Source organism: Anabrus simplex, chromosome 2, assembly GCF_040414725.1.
Source record: "Anabrus simplex isolate iqAnaSimp1 chromosome 2, ASM4041472v1, whole genome shotgun sequence".
Lineage (NCBI taxonomy): Eukaryota > Metazoa > Arthropoda > Insecta > Orthoptera > Tettigoniidae > Anabrus > Anabrus simplex.
In genome coordinates, this window is record NC_090266.1 from 389,071,287 (window position 1) to 389,085,937 (window position 14,651).

At 37.9% G+C, this 14,651-nt stretch overlaps 1 protein-coding gene across 1 annotated transcript in view; it reads right to left on the reverse strand.

Annotated features, from left to right (window-relative positions):
* LOC136863558 (nephrin) overlaps positions 1-14,651 on the reverse strand; it is a 1,173,968-nt gene that overhangs the window by 849,243 nt on the left and 310,074 nt on the right. Inside the window, exon 3 of the mRNA XM_068225991.1 lies at positions 12,270-12,380. Coding sequence (XP_068082092.1) covers positions 12,270-12,380 — 111 coding nt within the window. The remainder of the gene's footprint in view (positions 1-12,269; positions 12,381-14,651) is intronic.

A 14,651-nucleotide genomic window follows, 5' to 3' on the forward strand; every position in this document is an offset into this window, starting at 1 on the left:
CGAGTTGGACCGTGAATGTGAAGGCCCTACCTAGGATGATTTCTAATGCTGAATACGCCACACACACCCAGCCCGTGAGCCATTGGAATTAACGAATTAAGGTTAAAATCCCAGACCCGGCCGGGAATCGAACGCGGGACCTTCTGGACCAAGGTCATCACTCTAATCATTTAGCCATGGAGCAGGGCACCATCGCCACTTAACACGATTGAACAATATTTCCATGTTAGTGATGCTCGGCGTTGACTTGGATTAAGCTGCAAAATATAAATTATGCCTATTTTTGTTATCATAGCCGGTACGGCAAAACTGTCAAGAAATAAATAAACGGAAATTGTATTACCGGTGACTCTTGTCATGTAGTATTTGTCGATATGGCCATTCATAACACAGATGTTTGAAAGATATATACAGTAAGCCTTCTCCTAAACTACAATTTCACCCAGTTTGAATGAAATTATTCATAGCATAGACTGTAGTGCCATATTCCACGTCTTTATATATCGATTTCTTTTTTCTTCTTCTTTATCTATATACCCTCAAGGAACGGTTTTTTCCTCGGACTCAGAGCGTGATCCCACCTCTACCGTCTCAAGGTCAGTGTCCTGGAGCTTCAGACTCTGGGTCGGGGGATACAACTGGGGAGGATGACTAATACGCCGCCCAGGCGGCTTCATCTGCTATGTTGAACAAGGGCCTTGTGGGCGGATGGGAAGATTGGGAGGGATAGACAAGGAAGAGGGAAGGAAGCGGCCATGGCCTTAGTTAGGTACCATCCCGGCATTTTCGTGGAGGAGCAGTGGGAAACCACGGAGAACCACTTCCAGAATGGCTGAGGTGGGAATCGAACACACCTCTACTCAGTTGACCTCCCGAGGCTGAGTGGACCCCGTTCCAGCCCTCGTAGCACATTTCAAACTTAGTGCAAAGCCAGGAATCGAACCTGGGCCTCCGTGTGTGGAAGCTAAACACAATAACCACTACACCACAGAGGCGGACATGTATATATCGATTTTTATTCAATTTTTCGGCCATTTTCTTGTGGCTTGGCGTTGATATCGACTAAGCAACGGAAATTTAAATTCATGATATCTCTGTTATCACAGCCGGTACGGTAAAACTGTATTATACATGAATAATCGAAAATTGTGTTTTCTGTAACTTTTGTTATGTACTGTTTACAAATTGGACCGCTAATAGCATAGGCAATTTTGAGAATTAAATTTTAGGCCTTCCCCGAAACTACCATTTCAACAAGAGTAAATAAAATTATTTATAGTTGAGATTGTAGTGGCTTATTCCCCGACTTTACATAGGCTACCGATTTTCATTACATAATGTTCAGCCGCTTTCTCGTGATGCGCTTACAAGCATACATACATACATACATACATACATACTGTAACGGTTCAAATCCCGTTACAAGATGATATCTGTATTTTTATTATTGTATGATTTTATCTGTATTTTATTATTATTATTATTATTATTATTATGTCAGTATTATTATTATTATGTTATCTGTGATATTGTACTATTATTGTAATTATCCGTTTTATTCAATTTTGCAATTGCCTGTTGCTTGCAAGATTGCACTTAGATGTATACATATATACGTATGTGTAGTATAACACTCAATACCTGTACAGTGAGAATTGTTGTATATATCAGAGATTGGAAGTGGCGTTGTTATATTGCGACACCACTGGCGATTCTGCCAAGTCATCGCCGCGCCTTGGCTACGTCATCGTATTTATTTAGCTATGCGCTCAGAAAGTCGATCGCCGCGGGGCTATTTCACCACTGTATGTAATACCTGTCGCGTAGGTGGGAGTATGTCATTGTTATTTTTGGAGATTACGTAGCTGTGTCAACCAACGTCTATATAAGGTGGATGCACATTGTAGCGTCAGTCATTACTTATACGGATGCAGTACAGTGAAGTAGTCTACTAGATCAAGAGGCCTTAGTTGGTCAGCCAACAAGTGTGAACGAGAGATGGAGAAGACTCAGTGAGCCATTATTGGTCATTGAGAGAGTGAGACCAAATGGTTGGTCCGTCACTTAGTGGAAGACGCGGACGCAAGGCTTACCAAGGAGTCAGAGAGGGCAACCCTGGACCTGCCAAGAGGTCATACCATATTGACTTACAAAGAAGTCAGATGATATGGAGAAGAAGCAGTCGCAAGGATGTATCACCACGTTAGGCGTGACACATCTACAGTAAACACCAGAGCAATGGATTACGTCGTAATTACACTCAAAGTGTTGAAGGTACAGTCAAGTGAATCAGTGAGGGAAATATTTCGTATAAATTGTTAAATGTCCGGTCAAGTAGAATTCAAATTCAGGCCTAGTTTCTTTCAGTTGCAATGTCATAATTTCATATTCTCATCTGTTTTATCGCAACAAAACTCACTATTTTTGATATATTATTTAAAGAATACATATTGTTCTATCAAACGAATTCATAGTTTCATTTCATTGGCAGTAAATTAACTTAACCTCAAAATTAATGGGGAAACCGAACGCCAATCTCCTTTTCCCAGAACTGATATGGTATGTTGTCAAAAGTAAGCTTATTACCCCACACCCTAGAGATAGTCAAGAGTCTCATTCTATTATTGCTGTACTGAGTGACAGCTGGCGCCCTTCAAATAACGTATGTGTAAGTAAGCAGGTAACAAGTAAGTGTGAGTACAAGGTTCGACGCGTGTGTATTTTAATTTCCAAGTTAAATGCAGATATTCAGATTTTCAATTAAATGCAGTTTTATATGTTTGTAAATTCAGTCAGACAGTTAGGAGACTCTCAACGTGTCGACGCAACGTGGGACTCGAAGAAATTCAGAATTTGTTCTGAATGACAGCATATCATAGGTTCATTTGGGAAGAGTATGCACATTTAAGCGAACGGAAATTATTACCGGTAAATTTCAGGACTATAATTCTGTGATATATATTTGTATTTTGGGGATATGTCAAGGGATTCGAAGAGGGAAATTAATTTGAGATCGCGTACTATCACTAGTGAACCAAAGATGGACAAGGAAGACAATAACAAGTCATGTGACGACGAGGTCATTGCTTCTGCGGACATCCAAGGTGAAATTCAGAGTAGGGAGCAGGTGAATACGATGGAACCTTCTGAGGAAATTCAGGAAAGTGCAGAAATTGAGAAGCACACTGAAACTCAAAAAGAAATCGCGGGGGGAATGAACCAAGATATTCTAAGTTTGCTGCTGGCCAGATTTACAGCGATGGAAGAAAAGATTGGTACTAGTAGTGAAAATATTCAGAAACGAATGGAGGAAAAGATTGATACTAGTAGTGAAAATAATAAGAAAGAGATGAAAGAATTAATTGACAATAGTAATGAAAATTGTAATAAACAGATTAACTCTCTAAGTAGTAAAATCGAAGAATTGATTAATGGTAACAGTGCGATTAATGATAAAATAGATGGGCTAAGTGAATCACTAAATTCTAAAATAGATACTAAGATAGTAGAGGTAACTAGTCAAATATCTAAGTTAGAAGATAAGGTAAATAAAGAGTGTGTTGACCTTAGAGAAAATATGGAGTCGAGTCGGAGCGATCTTCATACGCAAATTGAGCATGTCAAAGGAACTTGTACAGAGAATATCTTAGAGTTAAGTAATAAGATTGCGAGTAATCGGGAAGAAATTCATGAGGTAGTCGAGAAAAGATTGGACAAAATTTACAATGCAGTTAGGGAAGATACGAGGGAACAGATTAGTAGAATTGAACAAATTGAAAGCAAACTTGTGGAGGTCACTGAACTACGGAGCGAACAGGAAACGCTATCACAGCAGGTAAGAGAAAGAGAGGAAGAATTGAAGGAAGACGTGAGAATAGAGGAAGAGAAGGATGAGAGAGGAGCGGAAGAAGAAATTTTGAGTTGCCAGGAAGTGATACGGCATGAAGTTACAGGTAAAACGGCGGTAGAGGTGCTAGTAGCGAGTGGTTTGTTCAGTAGGGATTGTGATTTAACCAAGTTTTCTGGAAAACAGTTCAGTACTACAGAATTTGTAAAAGTAGTCGAGAAAAGATTTGCAAGTAAGTTGAGGAATAGTGTTATTGAATGGGAATACGTGGTGGAAATCTTGTCTAATGTTTTTATCGGTGAAAGTAAAATATGGTTTCGAGTATACTGGAATAATATGTCTAATTTAGGAGAGATTAAAGGCAAATTCATTGATAGGCTTTGGAAAGAATGTGTGCAAGGGCGCGCGAGAGAGAGAGAGCGCATGATGTCTAGGGAAAGTAGTGTAGTAGAGAGAAGGGGGAAAATGTTAGCCGTGTATCAGAGGAGAGGTAGTGATCATGATCCGCAGAGGATTAATAGTTGTGTTGATGGTGATAGTGGTCAGAAGAGTAACGAGAGAGAATCGGAAGATGGGAGGCGTACGGATTTGAGTTGTGAGAGAGAGGATCAGAAGAGTAATCAGAGAGAATCGGAAGATGGGAGGCGTATGTATTTGAGTTATGAGAGAGAAGGTCAGAAGAGTAATCAGAGAGAATCTGAAGATGAGAGGCGTATGTATTTGAGTTATGAGAGAGAAGGTCAGAGGAGTAATCAGAGAGAATCGGAAGATGGGAGGCGTACGGGTTTGAGTTATCAGAGAGACTATGATAGTCTTGATATGAATGTTATCCAAGTGTCGTTATCGAGCCAGAGTATTTCTGATTCACAGGGAATCGGGTAAGTTAAGTAAACAGTCCGAAGGTAGAAGATGAACTGGTATTTATTATAAGTAGTTATGTAGTGAAAGTAGATCTAAGTAATGTTAAGTGAGATATTTAAGTAATGACGTAGTCGTAGATAATGAAGTAATTAATAGTAGTAGTAAGGTAGACGTAAGAAGTGTACTGTTAAGTGATGTAAGTACTTGTAATGCCGAGAATGTGATGTAAGTAGTGAGGGAATAACTCCGATGAGGGAAATTGTGATATGAAGAAGGTAAGTGAAGGTACTATCAGATCTTATAACAGCCGTTGGGTGAGTCAAAGTGAGTAAATAAATTAATAGCGGTACCAATCATAAGTAAAGATAATTGTAAGTTTCAACTATGTCTTGTTGTACCCGAACTTGTGTATTCAGTTATTTTAGGAGCTGACTTGGTTGCAAATCATGGAAGTAGAATAGACTTTAATTTAGGTAGTGTGTGTTTGTTCTGGGAGGAAAACTAGCAAAGAAGTACGTGTTTATTATGATGGTCTGAGGTAAGTGTTTGGTAACGTGTGTTCTTTAAAGATAGGTGAGAGGTAAGTGAAGTTGTTCCTAGTGAGAGGAAATGTTTTGTTGGGTGTGTTACGTGCCTGTACGACCAGTATCCGAGGGATAGTCGGTATGAGGCAGTGACGTGAGGTAATTTGGGTGAATTACAGGAGGAGTAATTGGGTTCGATGTTAGGTAAGCATCGAGATGTATTTAGTGTAAGTGAGGAAGAACACGTATTTGAACATAAATTTGTAGTACATGACCATTCATCGTTTGTGGGAGGTAAGTACCCCATTCAACTTAAAAATGCTAGTGACGTCTAAGAACAAATAAACATTATGCTGGATTACGGAATAATTGAACCATCTTGTAGCCATAGTATTGATTCTTTAATTATTGTTGCCAAGGAGGATGTGATCTATTGAGAGATGTAAGTTAATAAGGGCAAAATTGATTCAGTTTGAGTGACAGAGTGCTACTCAGAGTTCCATTTTCATCATCTGCAGAGGCGGGAATGATGTCTAAGTTATTCTTTTGTATCAGGGGTATTTCACTATTGTGAACCGTATCGGGAAGTGTGCATATTCTGTAAAAGATCAGGAAGGGGATATTGTCGGTATTTATAGTATCATATATGTAAAGAAGTACGTTAGGTGAGATTTGTTGATATAATAATAAGATGATTAATTTTGTGAGAAACTGGCAAAATAAAACTAACATATGTGAATTTGCGTGTGAACCAAGTGTCGTATTGGTGTATTGGAAGAATAAGTGCTACATTGTCATGTACTGTGTGACAAAAAAAAAACGGAGAACAGGACATTGGACAGTTATCTACGATAACAATATGCGAGAAAAGTTCTCATATAAGTGAATTTTCACAAAATATTTTGATATGTTAAAAAAAAGGTGAAGAATGTTGTATATTGATTGAAAATTATTTGTGTGTGTTAAATTAAGGGCTATGCTCTTGTGAATTGTATGAGAATGGGACACTGAACAGTTATCTACGATGGCAATGTGCGAGAAGAATTCTCATATGTGATGTATTATAAAATGTATGGATGCTGAAAAAGAAAATTATTGTTGTATATTCATTTAAAGTGTTTATCTGTGTCAGTGTTATATATATAATTTTGTTCATAAATCAATCGATTCTTTGTTCTTCGATTTATTTATGAGGGAGGCGAATTGTAACGGTTCAAATCCCGTTACAAGATGATATCTGTATTTTTATTATTGTATGATTTTATCTGTATTTTATTATTATTATTATTATTATTATTATTATTATTATTATTATTATTATTATTATGTAAGTATTATTATTATGTTATCTGTGATATTGTACTATTATTGTAATTATCCGTTTTATTCAATTTTGCAATTGCCTGTTGCTTGCAAGATTGCACTTAGATGTATACATATATACGTATGTGTAGTATAACACTCAATACCTGTACAGTGAGAATTGTTGTATATATCAGAGATTGGAAGTGACGTTGTTATATTGCGACACCACTGGCGATTCTGCCAAGTCATCGCCGCGCCTTGGCTACGTCATCGTATTTATTTAGCTATGCGCTCAGAAAGTCGATTGCCGCGGGGCTATTTCACCACTGTATGTAATATCTGTCGCGTAGGTGGGAGTATGTCATTGTTATTTTTGGAGATTACGTAGCTGTGTCAACCAACGTCTATATAAGGTGGATGCACATTGTAGCGTCAGTCATTACTTATACGGATGCAGTACAGTGAAGTAGTCTACTAGATCAAGAGGCCTTAGTTGGTCAGCCAACAAGTGTGAACGAGAGATGGTGAAGACTCAGTGAGCCATTATTGGTCATTGAGAGAGTGAGACCAAATGGTTGGTCCGTCACTTAGTGGAAGACGCGGACGCAAGGCTTACCAAGGAGTCAGAGAGGGCAACCCTGGACCTGCCAAGAGGTCATACCATATTGACTTACAAAGAAGTCAGATGATATGGAGAAGAAGCAGTCGCAAGGATGTATCACCACGTTAGGCGTGACACATCTACAGTAAACACCAGAGCAATGGATTACGTCGTAATTACACTCAAAGTGTTGAAGGTACAGTCAAGTGAATCAGTGAGGGAAATATTTCGTATAAATTGTTAAATGTCCGGTCAAGTAGAATTCAAATTCAGGCCTAGTTTCTTTCAGTTGCAATGTCATAATTTCATATTCTCATCTGTTTTATCGCAACAAAACTCACTATTTTTGATATATTATTTAAAGAATATATATTGTTCTATCAAACGAATTCATAGTTTCATTTCATTGACAGTAAATTAACTTAACATCAAAATTAATGGGGAAACCGAACGCCAATCTCCTTTTCCCAGAACTTATATGGTATGTTGTCAAAAGTAAGCTTATTACCCCACACCCTAGAGATAGTCAAGAGTCTCATTCTATTATTGCTGTACTGAGTGACAGCTGGCGCCCTTCAAATAACGTATGTGTAAGTAAGCAGGTAACAAGTAAGTGTGAGTACAAGGTTCGACGCGTGTGTATTTTATTTAATGAATATTAATTTTCATAATTTCCAAGTTAAATGCAGATATTCAGATTTTCAATTAAATGCAGTTTTATATGTTTGTAAATTCAGTCAGACAGTTAGGAAACTCTCAATACATACATACATACATACATACATACATACATACAGACAGACAGACAGACAGACAGACAGACAGACAGACAGACAGGCAGACAGACAGACAGACAGACAGTACATACAGACAGACAAAGAAGACGGAAAATTTAAAAAGGGATTTCCCTCTTCCTGTGCACACGGCCGACGCAGAAATACCATTCTGTTTTAATTCTGAGCAATGTACAGACAAAACTCTCATTTTATATACTCGTAATATATGTATTTGTAATAACACATGGAAATTGGGCGTATGTTTTAAAAGTGACGACTTACTCAAAAGTTTCTACTAATATACACCGGTACGCAGGTCTTTGTTCAGACCAGACACGACCAAACCTGAATCCTTGTACAAGTAGAGGAAACACCTTACAATACAGGCATTTCTGATTTTACACCATCTTTGAAGGGAGGGGTAATTACCGGATAGCATATTCCCCGTAACGAGCTAACTGGCCGATTTTGAAAATACCTACATATTTGAACTTGTACGCAGTTGAACATTTAGGCCAGCTGTATGTATTCGTACCGTTCCATTTAAAAATATAGAGTTAGTATCAATATCTCGGTTATTAATCATCTCAGGAGAATAAGAAGGACATTATTTTACAAGTCCCTGGATATCACGAATATGAAAACAGATTTCTAATGCTATATAAATCACACACACCCAGCCCTTAGCCATTGGAAATAACCAATTAAGGTTAAAATCCCTGCCCCGGCCGGGAATCGAACGCGGAACCCTCTGGACCAAGGCCAGCACTCTAATCATTTAGCCATGGAGCAGGGCACCATCGCCACTTAACACGATTTAACAATATTTCCATGTTAGTGATGCTCGGCGTTGACTTGGATTAAGCAGCAAAATACTAAATTATGCGTATTTCTGTTATCATAGCCGGTACGGTAAAACCGTAAAGAAATAAATAACCGGAAAGTGTTCAGACGTTATTGAGTAACATCTAAGGTGAATAACCCTGTATAATGGTTGTACAGTACATTCACAGTCAAATTTCATAACTAAGGTAGGCATGATTTTCTGATTTTTTGAACATGTCCTAGTTTTCTACAGTTGGACTATACAGAATTATGTATTACGTAATTCAAAGAAGTAACACATCCAAAATGGTGTAGTTCAAACTTAACACTTCTTGACCTCTCAATATCCACACACTCATGTCAACTTCCATTGACATACTCTATGTGTGAATGATCGTGGGATGATTTCAGCTACAGTAAATTTTTCTCAGTTATAGATCAAGTAGCAAAAGCTTCAGTCCAGAAACATCCATGTATAGCAGTGAGTTGGAAACATTTATCAGAAGGAAAGAAGATTAGTAACGTCCACGCAAGAGTAGAGGGGATACTGTCCAAACAAGAACGAAGCAACGAACTGTGAGTCATTCAACGAAGACAAATATCCGATTCTAATTGCCTCCTAAATTTCAGCATTGTTTCTTTAAGCACTGGGAATGGGGAGAGTGGGGAGAGGCTGAAGTTTCAAGAACTAACTACTTAGGATGTATAATTAAAATTCCAACGGACCAAGATCAATACTGCTTCCCCCAGTTCATGACGAAACAAGAAATAGAAAGAGAGCAAACGTCTTCTGGATGGCTTTGAATATTATGAAATAAAATGGCTTATTGCACAGTATTTGACTAGGAGTATATGAATTATAATATCTCTGGGTAAGAAAGACAGGTGTAACGCACATTCTCGCATCTTTTCAGTAATCAAGACCTTTAATCACGGATATTTAATCCATGATCTAGAATTCAATTTACTAGTTAGTGTGTATATCCTGACTCATATTTATATTTTAATACAGGAGTACAAACCTCGATGCGAATAAATTATCTGAATTACTTCGAATACATATATTCAGCTCAATCATTACGCTTAATAGAACCAACATGGCAGCCTAGACTTTTACGGCCGACATATACATGTATATACAAGAAATTTCCGCGCTCTACGCTACTGACTTCCGGTGGGAGAGGATTTTGAAAATGCCGGGCGCAGTTTCCGGAGAAAGGGCGTTTGCTATATACCCACTCAGCCGCGCCCTTCAAGCCCGAAGCAGTTTCTTTTATATTTATTAGAACTGATTCTTAATAATGCGTACATGTTTCATGAGTAAGTTTATAAGATGTTTAGGAATGTTTTTAGTAAAAAGTCATATGTTACAGATTGAACTTAATACTGGTAGCTGTATATGCATTCAGGTTCTGTTTTAGGGTATTTCTCTACAATACACAGGCAAATACAAAGATCGATCAAACCTGAACTACTACTACTGATACAGTAACAGCAATGTCTAAACAGATCAAATATAACTGTGCGTTATGTACATCCAATGACGGGTTCGAAATTAGTAAAGGTGGTCAGATCTTTGGAACGGTGAGGTTGTTCATGGATGTTCATATCCTCCAAACCAGTTTGAAGAAAGAAAGAACTCTGGTGGCACATTTAATGACCATCCCGTCAGTATAATCCCAAAATTCCGTACAGCACGTGTTCTTAGTTTCTCTGTTACGTGACTGTGAAAACGTAACGTAGAAATTTTCATGGAAATTCCTGGACGACGTCATTTTCCCAGAGAAATGAAGAGTACATGATAATGAGAACCTTCTTCTTTTTCTACCGCTTTTCCCACACGTGTGGGGTCGCGGGGGCGAACTGTATAGCACATGTTGATTTGCCCCTGTTTTACGGTCGGAACGTCCGACTCGTTGGCTGAATGGTCAGCGTACTGGCCTTCGGTTCAGAGGGTCCCGGGTTCGATTCCCGGCCGGGTCGGGGATTTTAACCTTCATTGGTTAATTCCAATGGCCCGGGGGCTGGGTGTTTGTGCTGTCTCCAACATCCCTGCACCTCACACACCACACATAACACTATCCTCCACCACAATAACACGCAGTTACCAACACATGGCAGATGCCGCCCACCCTCATCGGAGGGTCTGCCTTACAAGGGCTGCACTCGGCTAGAAATAGCTATACGAAATTAAAAAAATAACGGCCGGAACGCCAACCCTATATGGAGGGATGTATTCACTATTGCGTATTTCTCCGGTGGTTGGTAGTGTAGTGTGTTGTCTGAATATGAAGAGGAAAGTGATGGGACAAACACAAACCCAGTCCACCGAGGACCTTTGGAATCGAAAGCCTCAACGCTGACCATTCAGCCAAGGAGTCGGACTACATGATAATGAGAATAGCGGTATGAAAATTTCAAAGATAATGGATGTAGATGGTATTTCATATGAGTTACTGGAACTACAAATTATGCGCTCGTGATAGAGGAAGTGGTAAAAATCAACTTGCCATAATACGGTAAATAAACTGCATTGCAAATAAGGAATCAAGCAAGTTTTTACATGCCCGTCTCTCTTGCACATAAAAGCCATATAATCTACAGTTTTATACAATATGAGAACTACAGAGACACAACTTTTCATTTGACGAATTTCGACATGCACTGGCTGTGTTTCGAAGCATAATTGTCTTGGTGAAAAGTCTGGCAGCAATGTAGCAGCCATCACGCTAATCAGAAATGAATCATCACGCTACGTGTTTATCCACCCCTAGTATCCTCGATTATTTTCCAGTTATCAATACTGCGTTCAGTATTCACGATTGCATTGGTCATAAGTGAGACGTGACCATGTTGTAGCGGTGGACACTGTACGATATACTGTACGATATGAAGTCAAATTTAGAATAGGTTATAATGAGAAATGGGAGTAGAAGGCTGAGGGACGTACCTGTTTTGCAAGTGGAAGTCAAATCTAAGGTATCCAATTAATGCCAACTCCAAAATTGACAACCTGCATGTATCAATTGACAAAAGCTGCTCTCATGTAGGTATTTACAACACTTGCAATTATTTTGTCAAATGCAGTGTTTCACTGCGGGCACCATAACTTGAATAAATTAATGGGGACGATTGTATTTCAAGGAAGTCTAATATATTTGCTCTGCAAAGCGAGATACTAAAATGTAGGAGAACACAAGGCCACATACAGCTCTACCAACGTCAAATATTGCACGAAACCTATTCGGACATAATGGAACCGATTTCTTACGTAATAAGTCTTAAAATACACATTTTACAACATGATTATTTCGCCGTTTCATAGGAACTAGTTTAAATCCGTTGTTATTCTTGGGTAAAAGTAGTTAAGGATCATGCTGCTTTGTCTCGATGCCTTAGAGGCGCGTCTTGGAACACCATTTCGCTTAATGGCGAAAGTTAATGTGGGGGAAGTTAAGGCATAAAATTTGCCATAATTATAGATCTAACCCATCAAACTCAGTAGACAGGTATTATAGAGGTAGCCTTACCTCCAGACACAATACAGGTAAGCTTCATGTCCCCGCCTTCTTCATATGGACCAGCGATGGACGGGACCTCCTTGCCTCGGTCATCAAAGATAGTCGGCTTCTGCGGTGGAACTGGAAAGATAAAATAAATAGTTCTGAAAATTATAAATCCCCTTCCTAGAATCTCTGTATCTTACCAGCAAGAAAATGAAACTTGATTATTAGTATGGAAAAGAGAAATTATGCTGAATTTGAAATTTAGTTCATATATGACACATTTGGATATATATTTCTGACTAAGAAAGCAAAAGTACCTGTTATAATTTTTACTCTGCACCACTGATATACATTGGGTTAATTTATACCCGCGAATCCTTCGTGCGCTCGCCAGTGTATTATTGATACTAGGGGCCGGTCATTACAGTCGTATGGAAAAAAACTCATGTTAAGTAACTTTGCCTTCTTTAGGGGCATGCATCAGCAAGATGTTACCAAAATTAATTAAGTTACTGACTGTTTAAACCTACGAAATAAAAACCATCACATCCATATTTGTAACATAGAACACTTCTAGAAAGTTTTGTAGTACCATTTTCTTCTCTTCACTGACAATGTTTTTACATTGTGTGCTGTTGACATTAAAAATTAAAAAGATTTGCTGGTTTCGTAACTCTACTCGTATTTACTTTTCTGAAAGACAATGGATATGTTGCAATATATTCGTAAGACTACAGTGAAACAAAATAATTTTATGATTACATAAATGCGTAATTTATTGATAAGCTTCTATTACTCACTTTAAATCTCTGCACAGCATGTCTTAAAGCAACGCTCTGATGAAGTCTCATTGAGATTGCTTTCGAGAAGAAGTGAATTTTTCTCTTCGTCTTTCTTTGTTCTGTCTGTTATTGCATTCAGCACCATCCATTATAATCTTTTGAGTGTTGTAACGGTTCAAATCCCGTTACAAGATAATATCTGTATTTTTATTAATTTATTATTTTATCTGTATTATTATTATTATTATTATTATTATTATTATTATTATTATTATTATGTCAGTATTATTATTATTTTATCTGTGATATTATTACTATTATTGTAATTATCATTCTTATTCAATTCAATTTTGCAATGGTTGTCGCTTGCAGGATTGTACTTAGATGTATGCATATATACGTATGTGTAGAATAACACTCAAGACATGTACAGTGAGAATTGTTATGTATCAGATGTTGGATATGACACTGCTATATTGTGCAATACTGCTGACATTTCTGTCAAGTCATCGCCAAGTCATCGCTACGTCATCGTGCTCACTTAGCAATGAGCTCAGTTCCTTTGAGTTTCTTAGGGAGCCCCAGGGGATTTCACCATTACATGTAATACTTGTCGCGTATGTGGGAGTAGGTCATGGTTATTTATGGAGATTACGTAGGTGTGCCATGCAACAGTGAAGAAGTCAAATGGATAAGTGGACAGTTATTATTCTACTGGAAGCAGAGGCCACAGTTGGTCATTAAGGGAACGAGACGGAGAAGACTCAGTGAGGCATTAGTCTTTGGTCATTGAGAGAGTGAGGCCAAAGTTGGTCGGTCACTTAGTTGAATACCATACAGATTTACCAAGAAATCATAATGATATGGAGAAGAAGTAGTCACTTGGATACATCACCAAATTAGGCGTGACACATCTACAGTAAACACCAGATTTAAGGAATACGTTGTAATTACATTCAAAGTGTTGAAGGTACAGTCAAGTGAAACAGTGAGGGATATATTTTGTATAAATTGTTAAATGTCCGGTCAAGAAGAATTCAAATTCATGCCTAGTTTCTTTCAGTTGCAATGTCATAATTTCATATTCTCATCTGTTTTATCGCAACAAGACTCACTATTTTTATATATTATTTAAAGAATATATTTTGTTCTATCAAATGAATTCATAGTATTATTTCAATGACAGAATTAGATAACCTCAAATTTAATGGGAAAACCGAACGCTAATCTCCTCTTCCCAGAACGTATATGGTATGTTGTCAAAAGTAAGCTTATTACCCCACACCCTAGAGATAGTCAAGATTCTCATTCTATTGTTGCTGCACTGAATGGTAGCTGGCGCCCTTCAAATAACGTATGTGTAAGTAAGCAGGTTAGAAGTAAGTGTGAGTACAAGGTTCGACGATTGTGTATTTTATTTAATGAATATTAATTTTCATATTTTCCATTTTAAATGCAGAATTTCATATTTTTCTATTTAAATGCAGTTTTATATGTTTGTAAATTCAGTAAAAGAGTCAGGAAATTCTCAGTGTGTGGATCGATGGAAGGAGACTTTCCGTTCAGTGGCTGCTCGTTTTAACAGGAAATATCTATTCCAAAAAACATTAACCGTTACTTTACA